Here is a 25,386-nt window from a genome sequence, read left to right as displayed (position 1 = left end):
TGTATCAAAGTGGATTCCCAGCGGCACGACACCCTCCGAACAACCCGGCCGTTTTTTATCTCAGCTTCCGGCAAATGAGTAAGTTTCATTTTAACATGCTTTGGAGTTCAGACTGCAATGCACTGACAGTGAGAATCAGTAGCCATATAAACACTTGCTGCGTAACTGTGGCGCGACGCGTCGCAGCATCAAAAGTACTGTAAATACCGGTGTATACTCGTACAGCGATTTGTACATTTCCAGTGTTAGTAACACGTTTTTCTTCCAGCTGATTTAAAATTTGAAACTGTGGAGGTCGCAGATTATTCTCGTCCGCCAATCGAAGTTCCACACATTATCGAAGGTCCAGGAGCAGCTCCTTCAACATTCCCGATTTCTGACCACGCTCACAAGTTAATGCAGGAACTGGCTATTAAACACGAAATTCGACGATAGTTGTGTCACGCAACCCGCACCATCTGTGATCCTTTGAAAAGGTACCCACCGTACCGTCGTAAATTTCCGCCAATGCCGTCGTTTCCCTATTCTTTATGTGCATTCGTTAGAATCAAAGAGCAAAACATAGCTCAATAGTTTAAGCAGTTTTCTGAAATTTTAAAGGAGTTCACAAGAAGTACCACCACAGTATATTTACAATAAACTAATTTTAACTGTAAATTTATCACTGTCTTATACCGTATTTCTTCATTAATTCTTTAGTTCTCCTTTCTTGCTCAAGCGCTTGTGCTTTCTTATCGGCTAGCAGAGCATCAGAGTAGCTCGGATTGCCCACTTCCACAGAGTCTGGCCTGGCTATTGCATCGTATAAGGGAACGTTCAGCTTCTTCCATTCAGCTTCTTTGGACTCTCTCGACTCCAGCAATGTTGGCTTCGGTATTTCTACCTGATTGTACTCCACACCGACCATTTCACAAAACGGAAGTTCGTCCTCCAGAAGCAAAGCATACAACTCCTTATTCTCCACTTTCGGCATATTCTCAATCACCAGTGTCTTCAGATTTCTATATAACGCAAGAAGTTTAGATTAAAGATTTCTCTAAAGTACGGTCGATCAATTAAAATACTAATTTCTGATACACAATTATGTTTTAAACAAAAAGCCTTTTCCAGAAAGCAGTTTATAAATTATGATTTCTGTTACTGTATTGTAGGCACGTACCTTAAATGATACAGACATGCCAAGCCACGTTCGGAAATTTTCGGGCATCCACTTAGGTCCAAATACTCCAGCGTATTTGACAGGATATATAATTTAGGTATACAAAAGTCGTCCACATCTTTACAATCCCGCAGAGTCAACGACCGCAAATACCGCAGACCAACTGCAAAACAAGTAAGTTATTTTTAAACATTTCATCCCACGCAAACTTTCGAAAATCAGTTTTTTCTCAGCATTTTTACACACACTTAAAATTCATCTAAACTGTTACTAACCCAGTGTCAGCAACACAAAAATGTACTTATTTACAACTGCAAATTACAGTGAAATACAAATATATAGATATATTTGATTAAAACAACCTACTTTGAACTCTGAAGACACAAAGGCTGCAGATTTGTTAATGACGAGGATATAGGTTGTGTTTAGTCAAAAGATCTTTATCTTTCTTGCGAATTTTTAGAAAGGGATCACTTCAAACAACAGGTTTTTTGTTAGTATACTGCATTATACTGAAAGCTCCGTTGAAGTGAACAGTTACTAATAAAACTAACGGAAAATCAACGACAGTTTTCTTAAAAGAAGATAAAAACGCTTATAAAAATTTAATACTGGAAAACCGGAAAAAATTGAGAAAATCGATATCTGTTCACTTGCTCCCTTGAAATGTAGAACAAAAGTACTGTAACATAATTCAAATACAGTAAAAAATTGTGAAATAAAGCTGCAAGGGTATTCTGCTAGTACTGTACTCATAAAGATAGCAGTACCTAGGTTTTCCAAGGCTTCGTAAAGGACATCAGTTCCAGTCGCATCAATCGCTTCCACTCGGACAGTATCCAAAAACCGGCTTGGAACGGCGCGCAGATTCCCTTCAGACCTGCCGTACCACCGATCAACGCCTTCAAATTTTACTCGAGCTCCGCGACTAAGGAAGACTCTCGCAGCAGCCAATTCCGGACCTAACAGCTGGTTGCGCTGAGCATCGTAGCTGCAAAGCGTTCAACAATACGCACAAAAAAACTAAGAAACAGCGATAGTACGGAAGTATTAGCATTTAGCAAACCAAAGACACAATAATTCTGAACTCTATCATGCAAAACGCATTAAACATTTCCAAACAACGACAGCTGTGTACTCGTAATGCACAATTGCACATCCAATTTATCGTCAATCAGTAGTTCAGTAGTTCATCTACGTGAATCACAACAATTACAGTACCTTTGTTGTCTGCGGCGTTTGGCCAAATGTCGCTCTTGAAACCACATCATGACACCACGCATTGTCCTATCTCGTTGCTTGAATTTGAAAACCATGTAATTCGTCGAGGGCCGTTGTCTGGCTATAACGGCCTGGAATCTTTCGCTGAATTCGCTCTGTGGCTGGGGCTGCCAGCGGTGCTCCCGTGGCCGAATTGGTGCCAGTTCGCCCACGAGCGGCTTACCCACTCCGTACGAGCCAAACAGACGCGGACTGGGAAGCGTGGTTTTGTTGGCGATCTCACGCAAGAGTGCATAGGATTCCGGTGTGTGCCAGCCGGGAACAATATCTTCATCCTGCTGCGGACTCACACTGGGCACGGACGAACTCTGATGGGTCTCCTCCTGGGCAGTCAAGTCACGGTGTATTTTGGCTGCAGGCAGGGTTGAGTAATGAGGCAACACAACATGCGGTAAGAATCGCCCGGATCGGGATGTCAGCGTGGTGATGCGCGAGGCCACCGTCCATGAAAGAACAGCGCTGCAACCAGCGCATAGCGTTTTCATGTTTATGAACTAAAATCACAACCCCAAAACTACTCAATAACGAAAAAACGCCCAATTTAAGTGAACAGCAGCAGCACGGATTTGAAGCTGAAGTACTAGTACGCACCTTTTTCACTGAAGTAGGTTCAGCCGTGCAGATTCTGTAGTGTGAACAAGATGTTGATACTGTGTCATGGAGATTCGTAACCTACTGATTGACTAACAGGTAGAAAAAATTCGCTTGTTCGCAGCTACAAACGGCAAACATTTTCGAAGAAATGTGAAAATAATGAAATCTGGAAAAGAAAATAAAATTACGTGCAGCATACAATTTAATACTTAGGTAAATCACTAAATGGCAAATCCAAATCCGCTCGCTCAATATTGCCCGCCACTGGGCAAAGGTTGCCTGATACGTTTTTTCAAGATATGTATCCGTGGCCCCATGGATAAGCAATTTTTTTTTAATAATCCATCGCACGGAATTGTGGATTTTCATTTTACGAACAAAATTTTCAGATTCATATTTCTGATTAATTCTGGTGGTTTTGTTTTTGGCGTGACAATCAGTTTGCAGCATAATTATTACTGTGTTGCTTTCCATTTTCTTAGATTTCCTGATTCAATATGTTTAAGAAGTTCTCCGAGAAGGAATCCGTAACAGGAAGTTCACAGCTGAAATCATCCGTAATTCGCAATTACCGTCAAGGTTTGCTGGAGAAATATCCACATGTGGAATCCTACCTCGATGAGATCTGGCCGAAAAAGGATAATGTCAAACTCGTGAAATGCCAGGATCATATCGAACTGATTGCTTCGCAGACGGGCGATATTCTTTTCTTCAAGCATCGCGATGGTCCCATGTTGCCGTCCCTTCGCGTTCTCCACAAGTATCCCTTCATTCTACCGTGGATGCAAGTGGATAAAGGGGCGATCAAGTTTGTTCTGAGCGGTGCGAACATTATGTGTCCTGGACTGACTTCCCCCGGCGGAAAGATGTCGATAGTGGAGAAAGACACTCCTGTTCTGATTGTAGCCGAAGGCAAGCAGCACGCCTTGGGCATTGGAGTTATGAAGATGAGCACGGAAGCTGTGCGGAAGACAAACAAAGGCATTGCTGTCGATTTAATACATTTTCTTAATGACGGATTGTGGCAGATGAAATCTCTTAAGTGATGCCAAGTAGTTATTACCGCTCTTTGTGGCGCGTTGATTTTTGCTATTGTTGGTATTTTCTTATTACTGGACACCGTCTGGATTCCGATTTTGTAGACAACGTGTCGCGAGTTCGCAACCATGTCTTTTTGGATTTTTCGTACTGACTTTGTTGTAGTTTATAATGTTTATTTGTTAAATTGAACATTGACTACAGTTATTTTTGCTGTTGTTGGTGCTCTCTTATTACTGAACACAGTACACTTGAATCAGAATGACCGATTCCTTCTCTCATCCTGAGCTTTATACACAGGTTGTAGTCGCCGTGGGACACGTTAGCATTTCACTGGAAACTTTTATGAACATATTTCGGGTAAAAACGATTCACACTGAACATCAGAAGCTCTTAATAACCAAATCAGAATTTACGCGTAAACCAAAGCAGAGTGAAGGAACCGTAGATACCGAGCTCCTCCACCAACATAAAGAAATCAAATCAAAGCGAAGAACTAATAGAAGCACCATGAACTGATTAAAAAATCACAAAAGGTAAGATCTGAAGGCATTCCGCAAAACTATCTACTATCAATGAAAACACTAAAAGATTCTAATTCTTGGTCCTTGAAAACGTAATGCTCCTGATCTGCTGTACAAAAATTAAGTGACCCGCGCCCTTTAGTGACATTTACGAAAATCCATTCAGACTGACGTATTCGGACGGGCTTGGTTGCGTTAATCGCTCTGGAACACTCTGATAGGGGCTCAGTGCGCATCCTGTATCTCTCCAAATTCCAACAGATCAGCAACTGCTTCCATCTGCAGTTTTTCCAAAGTGTCACGGGAAAAATCCGTGTTCTTTGTTAGTTCGTCCAACACCCGGCGGAGAACGGGAGACATTTCTTCGTTGAGCTTCACTTCACATTTCTCCCAGGCAATCCGCCCATCCCTGATGCAATCTTCGTTGAACAATTCAAACTGAACGATTTCTTCAACAATACTCTCCATTTCTTCATCCAGATCGGTGTTCCGCACCGATTTTCCCTCTCTCATCACAAACTCGACCTTTTTCGACAAATACTCCAATCGGCGAATCTGTTGTTCCATTGGCGATTCCATTTGGCAGAGAAATCCCAGTCGCCGCCCATCCATATCGTTCAACTTCGTTAAATGCTTGTGGCAAAGATTCTGAAAACTAGTCGCTAACTTCTGCATGAAGCTGATGTAAACGTCACATTTACTTTGCCCGTTCTTCAGTAACTCTTCCATCAGCATCCCAGTTGCTCGCCCACAGTCTTTTGTAGCTTTATCCACGCTTTTGGCAAGTTTCGTAGCGGGCTGGACGCGAGATAAAGCTTTCCAGTTCAACATTCGGACGTCCTCCAGCTTATTGCCACTGCAATCCAAACAGAACGCTTCACCGCTCTGCACATTAGCAAGCATTTCTGGCTTTCCGTGTGTTCCGCACATGACCCTCTCGTTGAGCACCTGTCCATCATGCGATAAATACAGGTGTTCGTGCGCCTCTTTCGCGTCGAGACTGTCATTCTGACAGTGCACACAGAGATATGTCGCCGTTGTTTCGCAGTACAAACACGCAGCCGGTTCTCGGTTTTCGCATCGTCCACAGAGAATGGACATTTCTGTAAAAACAAATGGATCACCGTGATAACAGTCATCATAACACTATAACTTTTACGGTACGACTGTACCCAAGCACCTGCCTTAAAAAAGTTCAAATGTAAATTCGAATGCATATGTAAAATGTGTGTTAAGTTCCATGATTCCACGTCACCAATGCAGTGAAAGATTTACAAAAGATGCCTCTTACAAGGGCAAGACAAAAATTATTGTATAAACTCGTACAGAACATTAGGGTTCCAGTAGTAGCTGGGGCTAATTAAACACACACAAAACAAGCCGCGGCTTGTTCTGTAAACAGTGCAAACCGCTTGCAAACAACTAAACAGAACATTCATGATAAACTGTACGAGTGTACGAGTGCACAAACCACAAACGCACTTACTGCATAAAATTTTAAATATGAGCAATCAATTGTTTGAGCTTATAATCTTCACTCACTATATTGTTTTCCGGCTTTTCCGGTAGTTATAGCGTAACCATCATTAGGCTGATCGGTCGGTTCCTTAATCATGTCATAAGCCTCCACATTTCCCCACTGAGGCAGCAGATCCCGCGGAAAATTATCTTCCACACCCAGCCATCCAAGCGTAAAGAGATCTAACGGAAAAATGCGCAGCACATCTTCAGCCTGAAACGATTTCCTCCCGTGCCTTTTTAATTCGGTAATCGTCAGCTTGTCCAGCACTTTCGCTGGGCAAACCGCGCATCGAGAATGTCCCACCGCCGCACCATTCCTTTCAGTGCCATTCGTGTTCAGTATGTTGTCGAACAGCTGGTCATAAAACAGATCAGTTACTTGGGTGATCTTCTGTACAATACAATGAAAACACACAGAATGACCGCATTTCAAAATCAAAGGAAACTGGCTTCCTGCTAATCCCTTGCAGTAAGAGTAACTAAGCTGGCAATTCGGACATTTCAATGTCTGATACACTTTCGGCTTTTCATTCGTGGGATTCTCCATTTTCTCCGGAAGTTCTCACGGTATACCATGCAAGATAATGCAACGTTATGAAAACCGGAAACATATGTTATTAACTGCAGCTCAGCTTGTATACAGGCCAAGGATGAACAATGTGCCCAGTGCGATCTTCTTGGGCGGGATGAACATGCCAGTCGAAAATGAAAATGACGGCCGAAATTAAAATTCATGCCCACCCCGAGAATGCTGCCATTGGCTGGTAATTATCGTCGCGCTCGGAATTTCGTCGCGTTCGGAATTTCCGCTCTGGCAGACCGATTCTGAAGATTCCAAAAACTTCGATTTTTGGCATTTTCGTTTGGGGGGCTTGGGGCAGTGTAGGGCGGAATGACTGGCATGACCAAAATGCAGTCGCAATTGCCATCTCCTTTTAACGTCCAGCTACGTACTATATACGTATTTACTTATCCGCATTTATTTTCGTTCTTGCTTGTGTACTAGAAGTGTAGAACACGAATCCTATCCCGAAAGAAAGTTTACCGTTCAGCCGTGCTAGAGAAGCCATGCGTGTTGCTATTGAATTTCTTTTAAGAAAGTTTGTGTTATCCCAGGTTATAAGTACATAGTGCTGTAGACTTTTATAATCAGCAGGGAAATTCTGGAGGCAATTAGATGTTGATTTTAGACTACGTATGCGTAAGTCTGGTGTCTCCACTCTCCGGGTCAATTGATGAATTTCATATTTTCGTGTTATGAATAAAGGGGACTCCCCGAAGCGGTTATCCGCGAATGCGATGAAAAGATTTGAATATCAAACATCAAAACAGCGCCTAGTATAAAAGACGTTGTTGAAATGCAGTGGAGACACTGCCTGGTTTGATCTTTCATTACTTTAACAAGCTACCAAGTTACACCAGCTCCTGCTAAGCCTCTAAATCATGATTTCCTGCAGACCGAATTTTATGGCTCTTGCCTGTTTCAGTACAATAATACAGTTTTTTTATAATAATCAAGTAGATAAAACTAAAGCCAGAAAAGGCTAAACAAAAGTTACAACAACGACAAACGGTATCTGTCGGTATGTTTTCAAAAAACCACGAATAATACTGTTGTACTAGTACGAGTACTAGTACAATTCAGACAGCGGATAATTTTTTTACAGTCAAATCATGCTCATTTATGGCGTTGCAAATCGCACGGCTGTGTAAAGAAACTGACACGGCAGACCAAAATGAATTGAAAATGCCAATCGAGCACGGGGCGGAATTTGAATTTTCGTATCCTTTTGAATTTTGCCACGAGCGGCACTTTGTCATCGCACGCGGTCTATTAATATGCAGATGGCGGAAATTCGACTGTATTCGTTTTCAATACGGAATCACAAAAGAACGTGCGCAAAATGTTCATACTTGTACACATCAAAGCAAACTACAGTCTGTGCAAAAATCAATAGTGCACGAAATACTGTAGCGCAGAAATTCAGAATTTATACTTGCTGGGCCTGTAGCAGCCGCATCGGTGCAGCGCAATGTAGTTAAGTACTTGTACTAGTACTAGGTACAAAGTGGGCCAAGTCCTAAAACTTTTAAAACTTCGAAAACTAATAAATTTCGTAGAATTAAAAAAATTAAAAAAACTAAATTGCTATAGGAGACCAGTTATTTTTCAAAAATTAATTTGAGGGTTTTGACAGTTCTTATAAATAAAATTATAATAATTATATAGTCTTGACTTTTGACACAGATTTTTCGAAAATCGGTTTTAACAGTTTATTGATAGAACTAATAACATATTATAGTTTTGACACTAATTTTTTAGATAGTGGTTTTAAGGTTTTAAACAGTTGTAATGACATACAGTTTTGACAGTGATTTTTCAAAAATCGGTTTTAAGGTTTTTAAGTTTTTATTAAGTTTTAATAACTGAATCTAATCATGTATAATTTTTAAACTGATTTCTCAGATATTGATTTTAAGTTTTACTAATAAATGATAACAGCGACTTTTTCAAAAACCAATCTTCAGGTTTTTGAAAGTTTTACTAATACAGTATATAGTTGGGTACTTCTAAGTTATCTGTACATCAGTTTTATCTTACAGATATATAAGGATTTTATAGTAATAAGTCTAGGGTATGATAATAAGGTCTACTATACATTTCACTAAAATAAAAAAACAGATAAATTAAATAAAAACAGATGAATTAAATAAACTACTACACTGCACATCACATAATATGTAATCCCACGCTTCCTCTGTAGCTCTAAACTGTAACGGTGGGCGCATTTTGCGTAACTGACCAGGTCTGCTACATACCGGCACTTTGTGACCATAATCCATAGGTCACCGATGGTGACTGGGGTGTTTTACAACGACAATGCTCACATTGGATAGTCTACATCATAAAAGCGTTTAATTTTGTAATAATTAGGCGCACATGAATTACGTAAAAAAATAACTTCGTAAAATAGCACAAAGTGCTTTTATATATAACAGGATGACAGGTGGTCAAAAAATTTACCACTGGTCAGCAAAGAATTAAAAACTGCCAAAAACCGTTTCGATCAGTTTTGTCTACAAGTCTACAACAACTTGTATAGAGAAAAAAACACAGAAAATAAACGTTGACTTGACACTAGTTTCTCTCGAAAGAGCAATGTTTAAAACATAGAACTGCTTAATCCCTAATAAACGTAAACACAGGTTTAACTTTTTTGTGAATTATTTTAATAAAACAGGTAAAATGGACGGACGGTGTCCTAGAATCGAAAATGTTAACTTCCCCACCCCATTAAAAGTAGACAGGTGATTGATATTTATTTTGGTACTTGTATCCACATGTGTAGTCACTCGTAGTTCGCGTGGGTCGCAGTACCCCTTAAATCAGCACTTTTTTGGCGGAAAAAGACAAATTTTGCAACGATACAAATTTTGTCGAAGTCGGACATGAAGTATACCGGTAGAATTTACATAAATCTGGTCGCACAGAAACTGTTGGGACTGTCTTCTAAGTATGTGTATCACTAATTATGAATTTTTTGCATTTGTTTTGTGGTAAGTCAAAGTTTTTAATGACGATTTGAGTGCAGGTGTGATTGTTCCCTACTTGTGTCTGAACGAATTACTAGTTCGCGATTGATAAAACGGTAACGACGTGTACGTGCATAATTAACATACTGTAATATACAGCTGATTTAATTTCGGAATACTCCCTAGGAAACTTAACAAACTCCCAGTTTTCTGTGCGTTAGGCCGGTAACAAACCATCGGCATCCAGCACAACCTTACTTGATAGCATTACAGGTGTGTGCACTTGGAATTTGATGCAATTAGGCAATAAAAGTGCATTGCACATTATCGACGATCAAAAGTTAAAGCTTAGCGATACAGCTGCACTGCGGCTACCACTGCCCAGAAAAAACGGTTGAAACGATGTCAATATCTTTGACTGAAGGTCTTTGAGAATGTTGCGAATTTGCTAATACATTAGCTCATATTAATCGTTCGCTGCCGGATAGTTAAATTTTGAATATATAGCAGCGGATAAACAAAATATTTTATATGGTGCAATGCGGTGTTGAATGCGTTCGACTGAAAACTGAAAAGTCAAGTTTGACTTAGGATACCATTGACAAGTTTAGCCGCGCGCAATAGCAGCGCATGGAATCCGCAGCCGTTACGGCGCGACTCTGTGTGAATTACTGATAAGATGCTTTTTTCGCATCAATACTACTTACGCGTACGTGCGCGCTTGCGATAATTATGCCGTCTTTTAAACGGTGCATGTCAAAAAGCAAATATTGTGCGCAGCACTTTTCAAAGGTTAATAATTTAATTAGGGATAAGTGATGGTTTTACGATTAGTTTTTTGTGCTGCCACTGCTACGGGAAAATATAGTGAAACAGCCGTTATGATCGTTGCGGTTCTGGCTAGCATGCTTGATGCTAGGAACAAAAGTCATGAAATTTGCGTTTAATTCATAATTACAGTGTACTCAGTGTACGTACTCTGTAGTTAATCGATGTTTTTCGCATTCCGGACACTTTGACAATATGATTTGCGAACCGGACACCACAGATACGACATTCCTTTAATGTTCCACATTTGAAAGCGTGATAAGTGGTTTTATTATTCTCGTAAACAAGCTTGTATAAAATAATAATTATTACATATTCAGTTTTTGATAATTATTTATCAAGTGGAACAACATGGAAAATGCTTTGTCCAGTACGTAAATTGATATTTTTAGATTGTCCGGAATACGAAAAACAAGTAGAACGGATTTTGTAGTCAGTTATTATTAGGTAAAGAAACTTAAATATTCAGTAATGATAAACGCCTAATTTTCAAGGTACACGGTCGCAACGTACAATAGAGTATACACCGCACCTACGTACAAAATGGACTCTCAATTACTGCATGGCTTTATACGAATATCAGCAGCATATGCATTAATTAATTAATACATGACCTTTCCATATTAAGAAAGAAAAACTCTGCAGCCAATGCTTTTCGAAAAGTATTAAGTTAATCGCTGTAATGATTATAATAAAAGTCACAACGCCCCATGAGCAACATTGCAGCTTACTGTTTACTGTTTTGTGTTCGGTCTTTAACAATTCATCCTTAATAAACAGTTCAGCGCCATGCATTCTAATTAGTGCAGAGGGGCGATTTGCAGACGTAAAGTGTATAGCAGACTCTTATGCATATGCATTAATTAACGTATAGCTTAATCATCGTTGTATTGTACGCTCATGCCACGTGCACGTGCAAGGGTAATTTAAATTTTTTTTTACAATAAAGGTGTATGAACTTGAGCATTTTTGCTTCTGTACAAGCATAAATAAAATAACGAAACAGCACATAATGGTTTGGACAGTGGCAATGTGAAAGCTCAATTGCCGGCAAATGTTCGTCAGCTGAAATCGGTTTGTGTGTTTTCCGAAAGAAATATGTTCTATCACGACAGCTTTCGTGCTGCACCAGATAAAAACGTAACTGCCCAGACGTTATCAGTCGGCGCGAAAGTGATTTGAATGAATCGACATGCACTCTTGTGTACATATCACATGCCGTTTTTTATGATTCGCTCACCCGAAACACACAGATTTGTGGTTTCACGTAAACATTATTAATAGGGCCCCATTAGCAAACTAAAAATTGCTCTTGTTCCGCTTAGTAGATTACAATCTGTTACTTTGGTATTTCAGGTAGAGGATATAATTGCTTCTTGTTTTTTTACTGTAAACAGATACGATATTCTGGTCACCGCGTTCGGTCCAGAAACTGGAGAGCTGGAGAACCGCACATTTAATTTTCGTGAAATCCTCCAGCAGCATTTTCAAAAATGAATTTCTCACCAACGCTGCAAAAACGGATCTGAATCAAACTTGCTTCTATGAGAGCAATATTGACCTGTTTTGTTGCGGCCTGTCATGCAGCAAAAAGTTTTTCAATGAAATTGCTCAAAAATGAATGAAAAAAATCGGAATTTTTTCAAAAAGGGAGTCGAGTGCATTGCTCCCCCATTGCGTGCACTATGGAAACCACTTTTCGTATGCTGATAAAGCTATCATACGAATACCGTACTCGTCGAATAGCACCGATCTCAATGGAAGCAGTTCATGTCTGTCGGTGCGGCAATACCGCAGACAGTCTCGGACACCATGGGCTGGCCTAATCACCGAGAAAGTTTGATCTGAATGCCGCTTGAACAAGTAACAAGAACAAAAAAACATGACCTCATTCCCGTTCAGCTAGTTCGAAGGCAAAATACAATCTTCTTTCTCTTTCACAACCATGTCGCTGAATGTACGGAGAACGGAAACGGCGTTTCCTCGCTTAATCTCGACACCAATTCTCTGGCGCAAAAACTCCCCTGAGCGAGGGTTGCCTGTACAGTCGGTGATCTTTCTCGACAGATCTTTGAAGAATTTCTTCGTCAGCGGTCCAAATGTTCCCCTCGTTTCGAACGCCAGCGGTTGAACAATGAACGGTCTGCCAACCTGCTATACTTTACTGACTTCCGGTTTTCTCGTATTTCCGCTGCACTCCCCAACATCCTGGACGTCTGGGCGATGTACGCTTGGGCAAACGTGTCTGCAACGGTAACATCCCACACTAGCGGCTTTCCATTTTCCATGGGAAAGCAGTCACTCCGTCGGTTTGCTTTCCATCGCCTCTGTCTAAGCCCACCGGCTCGAGTGACGAAGGCCGAACTCAACGCCCGCTTGATTGCTTCGTTCAAGACGGCGTGGACACTGTGCCTTCCTTTCGCCAGCTTGCAAACCACACTTGGTAGATGCTCCATAATAAATTATGGTTTCTGAAGATGTTGAAAGAAATGCATACTAAATTATAAACAAATCTACCATTTCTGTACATTCTTCGTACGAAAAAAATATAAATATAGCAGAATTGATACGTTACTATTAATTATTAATAAATATTGCCAGTAGGCCGTAGTTATTGTTACTGGTTAGTATCTGTACTAGAACACTGGTTGAAATTGGAGTTGTGACCTCGAGATAATGTGAGGATTAATCGTGTCTTCGGTATTTTCGATACTTTGTGATTTTTTTCTGTTCAGCGCACTGTGCATGCATGCCCCGAAAAGGACAAGCGCAACATGACAAAGAAACGTGTGGATTTTGCCTGGTCGCTCAGCGAAAACATTTATATATGTACCGCATATGCGACGAAAATGCAAGGCTGCAAAATGTTATGAAGTTTAGAAAGTTAAATACGTCTTTACTCTTGACAGGTCACCGTACGCAAAAGGCATCTCAATGCAAAATCCATTTCTATTCGACCTTCGGGAGGCTCGTTAAACGGCGATAATAACATGCTTTTTTCAAAAACTGACCACATCAGATGGGAGTCATAAGCAATACCGTCGAGCTGTGCGCACACGGACCGTAATGCCGACATTACACTGGGATGCAGGTTTCCCTCAATATTTGCCCCTTGTACAACACCTTTATCCACCAGAATATCGAATAACAATCGTAGCGCATCCGCTCCTTCGTTGGGTAGCAGGTACTCTCTGACAATGTTAAATTTGGGGGTTTTCCCGAATACAAAATCCGTGCTGCGTAGATCGTCGGCAACTGTGGAGAGACCTGGATATTCAACATTGGTTGGAGTGACTTCCTTCACCATCACATTGTCTACAAAAGACTCATTCAACGCGGCAAAACTTTTCGCATATCCGTGTATCAAAGTTTCGCACTCAATCCCGGCCACAATTTCCGCTAAATTGACTGTAGGACTTGGAAGACTTTCCGTGGCGTTTGTTCTTATTCCTTTCTGAAATCGAAAGGATGCTTAAAAAGAGAAATTTAAAAACGCATTAAAAGGGAAATATTTTACGATTAACAATTTATAAACTAAGAAAGACACTTTTAGCTTAATTTGATTAAGTAGTATTGTACGACAATTAAGTAGTATTGTACGACATTCAGTAAGACAGTCTGCATGATGTACAATTAATAGTAAGTACTACTAGTTCCACGAGTTGAATGCTAACGTTCCAAATATATATAAAGAAACGCTGCCTGCAGAATATTATCGCTTACATTTTTTGCAGACAACACCGCATGTAACTGGTCTTTAATAACGGATACCAAAAGCGTGCAGTGATGATAGGCTGTGGTGCGTCCAAGCTTGGCGGCCGTACCGGAAATTTTCAAGGAATTATTGACCACAATGTCATCCCGCTTGTTTACCGTCGCCGGCACATTGTAGTCTTTCCTCAACAGATCCACAATAAACTCCAAATTTTTCCGTCGATTATACAAACTCCTTTCAGTTAAAAAAGTAAAATTCACATTGCCCAGGTCATGGTACACAGTGCCGCCCCCGCTAAAGCGTCGCGCTATGGAGATACCCAGCATCTTCGCGGATGAGACGTTCACTTCTTTCCAAGGATTCTGATAACGACCAATCACGACACAAGGATCGTTTCGCCATAGGAGCAACATGTTCTGGTTAATAAAGTTTTCCCTGCGATACAGCCAATCTTCCCATGCCAGATTAAGGTATACATCCCGGGATTTAGAGATCAAAACACGCCATTGTTTAGACATAGAACCTGGATAATTACACATCACAAAATTTAAACCATCCTTGTTCTCAATTTGTTTACCATCCCTAACGACCGGTGTTAAGTGTTTTCAACACGTTTTGTAAAACTGTCCGCCTAAACAATTATCGCTAATGATAAATGGATAACGAAATTGTGCAGTTATGATTTCGCCCAGAATAGGCAACTTGTTAAGAGCCTGAGAAAGTTGTCTTTCTCATTTGCAGCTTGGTGAACTTAAAGCGTAATTCATTATCAATTTTACGACAAAACCTTCAAAAACAGATTTAATTTAGATTCGTTAATTATTTACATTTTTTCATCAAAATAATGGAGTAACTGAGAAAAGATGCATAAAACATTCAACAGAAAGCTAGAAGCAACAAGTCGGAAAGCTGGAATGTGAGTCGGTATGACGCGATACAAGTATTACGATACAAGTAAGTAATATTAATATTTACGACTCGCATATTCCAACTGTATTAACGCAAATCTCACCAACTTAACGCGGATTAGTAATGTTAAAAACACAGTTCCCATCATAGTTTCTTCCAGCCCAGATTTTCCGAGCAAAATAGCTGACCCAAGAAACGATCCAAACCCATCAAGACTCTTCACCGACTGACTGCGACACATTCTGATTAGCTGTGCCATCATCCGATTGCGGAATTTGAGCAGCGCCACTTTCCGTTCCAAGGCTCAAAGCACTAATCCCGTTGGTGCGCAAACTGTGCTGCACCAGCATGCGGAGGGTTTCATTTTCCGTGACCATCTGTGCGGAATGCTGAGTGAGTACAAAGTCGGCATCGTCATCCTCCCACACAGCGTCACCCATCACTTGCAGTGCAACACCTTTCTCGTGCATTAAAATTCCTGCAAAACCCAGAATGCGATTACAAAATCTTCAGCCGTTTTCATAATTCTCCATTATTGGGTGTGATAAATCAATTACAATAACAAAAACCCAAAGCAGGAAGATCCCTGCAGAAGATAAAAAATTCCTGGTCCAGGAATATCATCAAATTCTCAGGCCTTCCGCTTCGGTACATCTTCCACATATGATGAAAAAACTGTTTGCTTGTGCCTCTACGCGACTTATGGTTTAGTGTACTATCCTTGAAAAATTTATTCCACGTAACCACCAAATGCAGTTTTATCTGGGCCAATTTGTAAGAAGAACAATTTGGGAAGAATACACCTAGTACGGTACACGTTTGTACTAAAATTATTATTCTCGATCGTTCAAAACATACCTGTTTGGTCTTCATATTTTTCCAACAATTTCTGCATCATCATGTAGTTTGTAGCGGAAGGCAGTTCCATCATCTGCATGCGATATTTCTCCATGATCATCTGCAGCGTGATCTGTTGTTCCGCCACCACATGATACAATTCGCGATTACTGTCATACAATTCACGGTGTTCCGGACTATTCATGATGAAATCGGGAAATGGCTCAACCAGCTCTTGCTCCACTATACCATGGCTGTCGGGCATGTTAGGCTTTCGGCTGTCGGCATCCAGCGCGGATTCCAGTCGGTGGAGACTCGCACGAGCACTGCGACGCGAAGACTCCATTGTAGCATCGCGTTGGCGCATGCTAGCTACCAGATTGCGGGCCGTGTTCAGCGCATCACTTAATGTCAGCGACATGTTAGTGATGTTACGGCCACAGTTCGCCAGTCAGTCGGTGAGCATCTATATGGGAAAGGGTGCTGCTGAGCGGAGGAAGGGGAATAGGGTGAGGGTGGTAATAGGTATTGTAATTCTAAAATCCCACTTTGACGGTACCTGTGGGCTGTGTGACGTTGGGCAGCAAACGGAAACCGTCACCAATGATTCAAGGAATACAAAGTAAAATATCGTCTGCCGTGTCTGGTTCCAAATCAAGGAAATGTTTAAACGGTTAAATCACGCACTATGCATATCTGATGTGATATGAGATAGGGGATCCTTAAGAAAATGCATTACACTAGAGTAGTAATTTAAACAGCAGCACAAGAGCTTCGGCAGCCCAGCATACGTTTCCTAGATTTGGATTTCCCACAACATGAAAATATTTTAAACTTTGTTTTTAATATTTACTTTGTAGTGCATTAGATCACATCATTACAGTCACTACGAGTACAGTCTGAAACTTCAAACTTTGGAAGTTTGGAGGTAATATGGACTTTGGAGCCTGGAGGTACTGTACATATTTATGCCTGGAGCTGAAATCTCCCGCCGAGGGCGGATGCCTTTGCGTGAGCTGCTGGCTAAATGATTTACCGTCGAGCCAGGTTTACCTGCGCGCGCGTATTACAGCGTACGCATATGGCGTAGTACGTTGCAGTGTAAAGCAAATACTGTATGTACTTACCTGTGGCCATCAAATGGTTGTGAGTCGTGACTGTTTTAACGCGTGTTAGTGCTCTTCATTTGACTGCATTGCACAGGTCGATCATTCTCTCCTCGATAAAGTTTGCTGGGTTTTACAGCACCTTCGGCCGCGGGCTTCGAAATGTAGTGTGTTGATATTTTGATTATTCATGAACAGTACCACGTTGATATTTACCCATTCTGGCGATAACAGCGGTTGAAATCGGATAACATCGTTCGTTGGTATGTGGAACAGCAAGACATGCCAGAAGACTTCTGCCTTTGCCCTGTGAACTCTAAATCCCTTTAGATGGGGCTTTAGTTTTCGTAATTGGTGGTTGTTTACTGTTTACACTGCTTTTGGACTATGGGTATTTTGGTTCTGAATCCAAATTGTGTAAAAACTCGCTGCATGCTGAACAAGCAGAAATCACCAAGTAGCAGTTAGTGTTGTTGTGAATAACGACGAACCAGTTTGTTTCGCACTGCTGCTCGGTGATCAATCGCTCATCCATGGTTTCATTATTTAGGTGACGGAAGTGGACCAGTTGGTGTGTGTTATGCGTTGGAAAGCCGCTGTGAAAGCCAACGCAACTGCTGTAGCATACTACAGAAGAAGCTATTGAGTCGCAAAGGTACTAATTAAATATTCATGTCACCCGCTTGGCCACTTCTCCGATGATCCGACTTCGAGTACTGTTACGAAATATTGCAAATTTTTTACTGTATGTAAAACAGATCCAGTTGTACTGATGGCAATAAAATGATATTTATGTCGATTTCGTAATATGCAAGGTATTCCGAATTCCGATGTAATTGTTATAGTGAATTCCCATTCCCAGGTTCTTTTCACTTGCTACAATTCTCTATGCTTTTACTTACAGTACCTAATTTACAACAGTACAGTGAAATCAATGGTGGTTGTTATAATAATGTTATTAATGGAATTTTAATGCTTGTTGCATCTTTATTTTTTTCAGTATCAGACATTACAGTTTTCTGTTATTGATTTGGCAGTCGATTAAAAATGTGACTGACGGGGTTATGGACACTATATTTTTACGTTTGTAAAGCTGGAAAATCAGTTCTGTGTAGGTTTTTTGCAGATAATATATGAAGCTTTCAGCGGGAAATATCATATTATGGATAATTTGCGCCCTTTGTAATTTAAAAACGATGTGTTATATTGTTTAGTTGGAAACTGGAAATAGATAGGCAAATTTCTGCGTGTTTTATAGATTTATTGATTAGCACTAAGGATCGTGCAGGTGTAGGCTAACGCTAGAGGCTGGTTTTCTTTGGCAGTGATTATCGTGTGAACTTGATAACTCATCGTCAGTGCTGGTTGTTATTGATTCTTAAGGCTAATTACGTTGGTCGTTTTTTTTCTTTTGTTGATAATGGGTGTTTTATTAATTTGTCGCTTGCATGTCAGTGACCTTGTTTCGAGCTGATGACGGTCTGGAAAAGGAGTCGTTGTTCGCGGATAGTTTAACTCAACACTGAAAAATGCGATGGACCACGAGATAGGTGACTTTCCATTATAAAGAGTTGATCTTTCGTGGAGAGTATCAAATGCGAGGACATTTACCACATTTATCGATATTAGATTGTCAGACCTGCTGAAAGTGGATTGACTGCAATTATTGCAGATTGTTATTTGGAGCGAGCGATGAATTTTGAAAGATGACCTAACATTGTTTCAGTTTTTTGCGCTTTTGCTTTGCTTAATCAGGTGCAAGTTTTCGTAAACTTTTAATATACTATTGGTTTCGGACAGATTATGGAATATGTAATTAGAAGTATACTATCACCAACGAATACCTACGGAAAGTTAGCTGGCCACCGATGACAAAATACATTTTCAGTGTGCGCTGTAGCCAGTGAGTTTTACTTCACCTTTCCTTGTTAGTACACTTCATGGTCAGTTCACTAAAACACTGAAGTGCCGTTTTCGTGCTCGGTTTGGATACTACTTGTATTGATATCGTTAATAGTCGGATAATTTTTTAAGGGTGTCAGAAACATATTTTCAGTGTGCAAGTAGTAGAACCCGTGATTGCGGCATTTAATATTTATTACGGTCGAAATATGTCGTATTTAGACATTTACCTAATCGCTCTTTTTACGGAAGTGCTGGTTTCTTTTTTTGTTGGCCGCATTGTAATTTCTCGATTGCCAAACTCGGTTACAGTGGCCGATAATCGTACCATCTCGCGAAACGGAAAGAACAAATCTGTTCATGTTGATTTTGAACGTTTTATTAGCTTATACTTGACAAATTGATGATGCCCATTCGCTGTTAGTGAGAGCTTAAAAATAATCCGCTGTCTTCCGTTCTCACGCATTGACAAGTTCGGTTATAGTGCGAGAATCCATGGGCTAGCCGGCGTGCACGCCCGGTATTTTTAATATTGCAAATTTTTCCATTCCATTAGGTTTTTTAAAGCTTTATTTTTGACGATTTTCTCATTGTGACGGAATTTCCGTCCCCGGAAACCAGGTCTGTTTAGACAGCCACCCGGCATGTGTATAGGGCATGATTTCGCATAAAAAGCGCTGAGCCAGCATTTCCCTTCACAACCGGTTTGTCAACTAGAATAAGCCTAGTCAAACAGTTTATTTGAACACTTTCATTTTTTATAAACGTTGAAAGAAAATCCTTTCTCCGTTGCGGTTTTGAATTCGAGACGACCGACAGTGCTATTTTGGTTTTTTGATGAGAGGGAATTTTTTATACCTTGTGCTGCGATTCGACAAAAGGATTATTGAAGAGGGACAAGTGGATGTACCACAGTGGTGTCAGTACGTTTTAATTTTGTCATGTTGACATTTTCCCCAGACAAATATTAACGGTCAGGGTAAATTGCTCATCTGTTTGGAGCGGCTGGGCGGGCTCTATTGGCATTTACACATTGCACACTTTGCCTGGCGATAACCTTTGAGAGTTGCGCTTTGCGGCGTTTATTCACTCGTGTATGGCGTATGTTCGTGTCGCGGTTGCGTGTTTGAGCTTTTTCGGGAATTTTTCGCCTGTCGAGGTTTGATGTGCATATTTCTGAAAATGCTTCTCGTCCCTGACAAACTCGCATGGTTTTATGATTGTATCATAAGCAATAATTTGTCTACCAGGCTGTTTTGTTTCGTTCTCAGTGCGTCTTGACGAATGCTCTGCGGCAATTTTGTTTTGTAGTGCAGATGATCTTGTAGAATCGTTTTGCGACTTTGCCGATAATACAAATTTTTGTGGGAAAATATCAGTTTTTGAATTCGCTTTATTGGTACGCGTTCTCTTGGTACCTTGTATTTATTTAGGATATCTAACGGCTACTATTATCGCACCTAATTACGTGACTATTTATTTTAGCTGCAACCTTAATGGACAGAGCTTGTTTTAGCCTTGATAGGCTGTTGTTCTTGAGAAGTGACCGCTTCACTTTATAGACGGTAATGACGACATCAGTCTAGTATCACATCACCCGTGGACACCAAAACAAGAATGACCTACAAATTCTCAAAGCACACGGAAGGCGATCCCTATGCCCATCTTCAAATGGATGGTGCTGGACTGTACCGTTTGGCAGAAGAAGATGAGGGCATCAGCCCGGATGTGATTACTTTAAACAAGGAGTACATCAGCCACATTCAACAGGATGGCGATCTCGGCGACGACATGGTCCTGGAGTATAAAACCTACCAGGACCAGAGTTTTTTTGAGCGGTCTCAGAAGGCCAAACGTGTCCGCCAGCAGCAGCTGGAATCGTGGAATCGGCGGGAGATGCAGGGTTCGGAGGTTTTAGAGGATGGCCTCGCGCAGAGCGGTTCACTGCGGCACCGGAAGGTGAAGAAGAAGAAGAAAACAGTGATGTTTGAATGGAATGTTCTTTTAATGGATGCAGTGTTAAGGAATGAATTAATGGAAGTGAGAAGGCTTCTGACTACGTATGAGGATCTGGAACGGTGTCCTAGAGCTGAACTGGCTAATTGTCGCTCTCCTGATGGTCTTACGCCGCTTCATCAGGTGAGTGAATTAGAAAGAGCTAAATCTTCCTATCTTTTTGGGTCTGCGATAAATTTTTATTTTCTCATGCTAACAGTAAGTAAGTATTGTACTGTGTTAGAAGTCTTTGAAAGCAACAAGAATTTGTTGTAGTCTTTAGCATGCTTTGTGAGGAAATGTCTTTCTTGCAGTGTTGTATCGAGAATTTAGAAGATATGGCACGTCTTCTTATCGACAACGGTGCCAATATTCGCGCAGTTGATTCAGAATTATGGACTCCGTTGCATGCTGCATCAACATGCGGGCATCTACCGATGGTGCGTATTTTGCTCGATGCCGCCAAAGCACACAAAGACAGCTCGATTGCTGGTTCAAACGATGCTTCCAACAGTGGTGATCTCGTTCGTGATATTTTGCTTGCCGTTAATTCTGACGGGAACATGCCGTACGACTTGTGTGATAATGATCTGACGCTGGCGTATATCGAGCAGGAAATGCAGAAGCGAGGTGAGAACGAGTTCGCCAATGATAGACTTATTTCTTGCTGAATTGCTGCTTTGGTTTCATGTGTTGGTTGTGCGTATAACGCTTACCTTTTATGTTACTGATATTGAATGACCACCGCTGTCTCCTAAGTAGAAATCGAATGAAATTATTTTCCAGGATAATAATTCTGTAATCTCCGGTCAGTTAGCATGTACTATGAGTACAGATATGTTATCTGCTATCCATAAATAAGGTTCAAAAAACAAATACTCGAGTATTTCTTTTATTATTTTTACAATTGGCGGAAATATGGATGATCGATTTTCTGCTACATTACCCAGTGTAATGTGGATGTACACCGACTGCTACATATTCCGTTTCTGCTCATGGCAGGTATCACTCAAGACGATATTGAGTCGAAACGTCATAAGAAAGAAGTGGACATGTTACGTGATCTGCAGTCGTTTATCGACGCTAACTTTACATCCCGCTCGCAGCCAAGCTCAGCAGGATCATTACGACAGCAACGGAACAGTAGCAGCAGTTTGGTGAAAGTTAATCGCCGTGAAATCTGGGACATATTCACAGCAGCTAGCAAAACATCCAACGCGCTACTGATGCACGTGGCCGTCGCTAATGGCTACCTCGAGGTGATGGATCTCCTGCTGAAATACGACTATCCTCTGGATCTAGAGGATGATGACGGATGGGTGCCCATACATGCCGCTGTGGCCTGGAATCAAGTAGGCTTGTTTATGCGGAATTGTTGATTTTGGCAGTGATCAGTCCTACGGTAGTTTTATACCCGATTAAATGCTGCCCTGCGGAGTGGTCCCACTAATTATTAACAGCTGACGTCGAAATTGTAAAATAACGTTTTGAAAGAATATCTTAAATTACCAAACGGAAGATCCCATTGAAATCACAGCCAAAATTAACATCTCAATTTTATTATTATTACACTGCTTACTGTACATTCTACAGATACTTGTTAATTTGTTAAATTTCATTATTGATGTGAATTTGCAATCGAATGCAACGATTTATGATTTAAGTACTTCCAACATTTAAAAAGTTTTGCTGTGCCCAACAAACGTCTTGCTATTCTTATAATAGTTTTTTAATGCGTTAAAAGCACAATAGTTGTAGAGTTGAATTGTGATGTCGAGGTAAATAAATCGCCTAATGCTTGCTAATTTAAATATTGAAAAATATTGCGTGGTATGTGTTATTCAACAGAAAACTCGCGTGTAAATTTGTTTGTTGGTGATCCGTCTGTATATAAAAGTATATAATGCATATAAAGTCTGTAGACTTCAGTTTTCAGAATGTTGTTCTTTGTGTACTAACCAGTGTTTCGAATGTTAGCCCCTGGCAGCCAAACGCCTTGTGGAAGCTGGAGCGGATATTACAGCCAAAGTACGCGGTACAAATGAAACTGCTGTGGATTTGGCAAATGTTGCAGATACTAGTGAGGAAGTTGACAAGGTGGAGAGATTCCGCGATAATCTGATTCTATGGGACGCTGCATACAAAGCGAAATGCGAAGAGGAAGCCAAACTGAAACTTAAATCGAAGATCGCTCGCAATCCTTCTTCGGAGTCGATTACTAGTGCGCCGAGTTCCACTAGTCCGTTGATGCGCCGTAGCAGTCCAAAACGGTATGTGATGGGGTATGATTTTGTCCAGTTGTTTTCTTTAGAGCTTGACAAATAGATTCATATGCAAACTCCTTTTCACAGGGTTCAGCGTCGTTCGTCGCTAAAGGACAAAGAAGACCTTATCGCTCTCCTGCAGACACTGGGCGATCATGATCTCAAGTCGGCAGAAGACCGTCAGACGACCATCTACCAATTTAGTCGCAGTCCGGCGGGCTCTCTGCGGGATCGCAATCCGGTTTTACCTAATGTTCCTGAAGAGGCAGTTACTGCCTCGGCTATTGTGCACATTGAAGGGCTGCAGTCGGACGTGGACTTAATTAATCAGACTATTTCGCCGGAACTGATCTCCTCATTACTCCGCACGTTCGAGGAAGAGAATAATGAGGATGCGGAGAGTGTTGCAGAGCAGCTCATGAAAAGCGCGGAGGAATCCTTAAATCAGATTGATCAGCCAGTGACCCTGTCGCAGCTGAAGAGCCGACGGAATCGATTCCGACTACTGAAGCGCAAAGAGAAACCATTGACGCGGGAATTTCCGACTGGAGTAGCGGGAAGAGAGGACAGCACGGCATCTTGTCTTCCCGTCAACGGAACCGCAAACGGAGGTCAGGATTCCGTTATAGCGAAATTTAAAGCGCCGACGCATGAGCTGCCTGTTGGAGCTGAGGGGAAGATAGCTTCAAAGATGAACGATACCTTTGCGGTGCCGAAGAAGAAAGAAAAAACGTTGTATAAAGTGCTGCGACCGGGGAAGGAAAAGGATGGAACGGTAGAGGAAGGAAAGGTGTGGAAAAATCTTCCACCGACAAATGGGTGTTGCAGCATTGTGTAACCCTGTGGAGATGTGATGATGAATCCCGGATGTTTTTTGCATGTTGCAGAGTGATATTTGCTGCTTTAGGAGCTGGTGATCTGCGCCGGTTTACAGAGGACCTTTTCTTCCTTTCTGCTCAAAGCATGCTTTGTACATTAAATATTTTTTTTGTATTCTGATGATGGGTTGGTCAAGATGTGAGGATTTTCAAGTGCCGGTATTTTTTGAGTACTATTAGCTTTTATGGTGAATAGATCAGCTTCTAAATTGTTTGTGTACGAGTACCATGTGACTTTTCTGTAATAGGAGTTTTGCCCGGTTTCATGTCCCATGTTTTAAAAAGTGATTCCATGGATAACGCTGCTTGCAGTGGAATAACAGTTACTAGTTGCTCGCACTGATTGATTGACCACGTATGCTACAATCTCTAATGCCGAATAGTGGAATGGGAAAATTTACGCTTAATTGATGTGAGTAATGTGCGGTTAATTAACCAGTTTGGCCGGTATATCGTTGCAGGAATGCGTCTGCGATTAATACTTTCTGTAACCATCCCTCCAACGATTTTCACCATGCTGATTCAGTTTTCCAGTATCTTTACTGTTTTAAAACACATTCGAAGTATTTGAAATTTTCGAGATTGCGATGTGTCAGATGCATAACTACTTCGCTTTCGTTCGCGGTAATCAAAGCGATACCTTGTAAAGGATGTTCATGTTGGTCATGCTAGAATTTTCTCCTTTTGATTTTTTCCATAGTAATTCCACAAGCCTATGGATATCTGACATATACCATACGAGTATAATTGTACTGAGGTCACTTCTTCAACTTCTTTATTAATTTTGTTGTTCTTCTTCGAATCATGTAAATGCACCCTGTATTCGTTTAAGGGATTTGGCCCGGTACATAGCACCAAATTCGTGTATATACACGGGAACTTTCGCTGTCGCGCACTCCCAAACACTTTTTTGCTTTGTTTTATGGTATTTTGTAGCTAAAAGATTTGTATGCATAAGCGTGAAATCCGTTTTTGCGCGCAACATCCGGTTCGGGAATTATGGCTGTTAGAAAATTCCAAAAAGTTTAAATGCATTCAGGTGTACCAAAAGTCTCATTATGGACCAATCCCTTTCAAATTTTGCAGGTAGTAAATGCGCATGACCATGAAGATCGTTCTTACACCGATCCGCTCATGTTCTACCATGCTTTTCAAGTTTTAAAATGAATTTCAAAAATTTTAAAATTCGTTTTAAAATTCGAAAAAAATCGTGGAAGTCTGGATCCGTGTAAGAACGATCTTCATGGCTATGTGCATTTATGTGCGAAATTTGAAGGAGATCGGTCCATAATGACACTTTT

At 40.9% G+C, this 25,386-nt stretch overlaps 5 protein-coding genes across 16 annotated transcripts; 2 read left to right on the top strand and 3 right to left on the bottom strand.

The window, feature by feature from the left end:
• Positions 1 to 50: 50 nt before the first annotated feature.
• Positions 51 to 3,223, bottom strand: LOC129581163 (uncharacterized). 2 transcript variants are annotated; one of them, XM_055472082.1, is made up of 6 exons: positions 3,032 to 3,223; positions 2,381 to 2,934; positions 1,930 to 2,150; positions 1,160 to 1,322; positions 676 to 1,001; positions 51 to 526 (listed from the first exon to the last, which is right to left on the bottom strand). In XM_055472082.1, exons 2-6 carry the CDS (start codon positions 2,923 to 2,925, stop codon positions 522 to 524), a joined length of 1,260 nt encoding a protein of 419 aa, XP_055328057.1. In that variant the 5' UTR covers positions 2,926 to 2,934; positions 3,032 to 3,223; the 3' UTR covers positions 51 to 521. The 2 variants fall into 2 exon arrangements, with proteins under 2 accessions (XP_055328057.1, XP_055328056.1); XM_055472081.1 differs by having other exon boundaries at positions 514 to 1,001.
• A 129-nt stretch (positions 3,224 to 3,352) lies between these two features.
• On the top strand, positions 3,353 to 4,328 carry LOC129581170 (malignant T-cell-amplified sequence 1-like). The gene has a single exon (XM_055472095.1). It carries the CDS (start codon positions 3,532 to 3,534, stop codon positions 4,078 to 4,080), a length of 549 nt encoding a protein of 182 aa, XP_055328070.1. The 5' UTR covers positions 3,353 to 3,531; the 3' UTR covers positions 4,081 to 4,328.
• A 60-nt stretch (positions 4,329 to 4,388) lies between these two features.
• On the bottom strand, positions 4,389 to 7,228 carry LOC129581162 (uncharacterized). Its single transcript, XM_055472080.1, has 2 exons — positions 6,139 to 7,228; positions 4,389 to 5,699 (listed from the first exon to the last, which is right to left on the bottom strand). Exons 1-2 carry the CDS (start codon positions 6,662 to 6,664, stop codon positions 4,822 to 4,824), a joined length of 1,404 nt encoding a protein of 467 aa, XP_055328055.1. The 5' UTR covers positions 6,665 to 7,228; the 3' UTR covers positions 4,389 to 4,821.
• A 5,952-nt stretch (positions 7,229 to 13,180) lies between these two features.
• Positions 13,181 to 17,229, bottom strand: LOC129581168 (lipoyltransferase 1, mitochondrial-like). 6 transcript variants are annotated; one of them, XM_055472088.1, is made up of 3 exons: positions 17,068 to 17,229; positions 14,203 to 14,717; positions 13,181 to 13,933 (listed from the first exon to the last, which is right to left on the bottom strand). In XM_055472088.1, exons 1-3 carry the CDS (start codon positions 17,075 to 17,077, stop codon positions 13,376 to 13,378), a joined length of 1,083 nt encoding a protein of 360 aa, XP_055328063.1. In that variant the 5' UTR covers positions 17,078 to 17,229; the 3' UTR covers positions 13,181 to 13,375. The 6 variants fall into 6 exon arrangements, 5 of the variants coding, with proteins under 5 accessions (XP_055328063.1, XP_055328064.1, XP_055328065.1 ...); XM_055472089.1 differs by lacking the exon at positions 17,068 to 17,229 and adding an exon at positions 16,500 to 17,057 and having other exon boundaries at positions 13,182 to 13,933; XM_055472090.1 differs by lacking the exon at positions 17,068 to 17,229 and adding an exon at positions 15,207 to 15,341 and having other exon boundaries at positions 13,182 to 13,933.
• LOC129581159 (protein phosphatase 1 regulatory inhibitor subunit 16B-like) lies at positions 17,066 to 24,418 on the top strand. 6 transcript variants are annotated; one of them, XM_055472071.1, is made up of 7 exons: positions 17,066 to 17,309; positions 17,597 to 17,701; positions 20,511 to 21,087; positions 21,258 to 21,573; positions 21,946 to 22,295; positions 22,921 to 23,213; positions 23,295 to 24,418. In XM_055472071.1, the coding sequence occupies exons 3-7, from the start codon at positions 20,566 to 20,568 to the stop codon at positions 24,043 to 24,045; spliced, it is 2,232 nt and encodes a 743-aa protein (XP_055328046.1). In that variant the 5' UTR covers positions 17,066 to 17,309; positions 17,597 to 17,701; positions 20,511 to 20,565; the 3' UTR covers positions 24,046 to 24,418. The 6 variants fall into 6 exon arrangements, with proteins under 6 accessions (XP_055328046.1, XP_055328050.1, XP_055328049.1 ...); XM_055472075.1 differs by lacking the exon at positions 17,066 to 17,309 and adding an exon at positions 17,318 to 17,503; XM_055472074.1 differs by lacking the exon at positions 17,066 to 17,309 and adding an exon at positions 17,318 to 17,509.
• The last annotated feature ends 968 nt before the right edge of the window (positions 24,419 to 25,386 follow it).

The sequence above is a fragment of the Paramacrobiotus metropolitanus genome, unplaced genomic scaffold (assembly GCF_019649055.1).
Source record: "Paramacrobiotus metropolitanus isolate TYO unplaced genomic scaffold, Prichtersi_v1.0 Parri_scaffold0000005, whole genome shotgun sequence".
Classification (NCBI taxonomy): Eukaryota; Metazoa; Tardigrada; class Eutardigrada; order Parachela; family Macrobiotidae; genus Paramacrobiotus; species Paramacrobiotus metropolitanus.
Note: the sequence above shows the minus strand (reverse complement) of the source record. Positions and strands in the feature narration are given on the sequence as shown.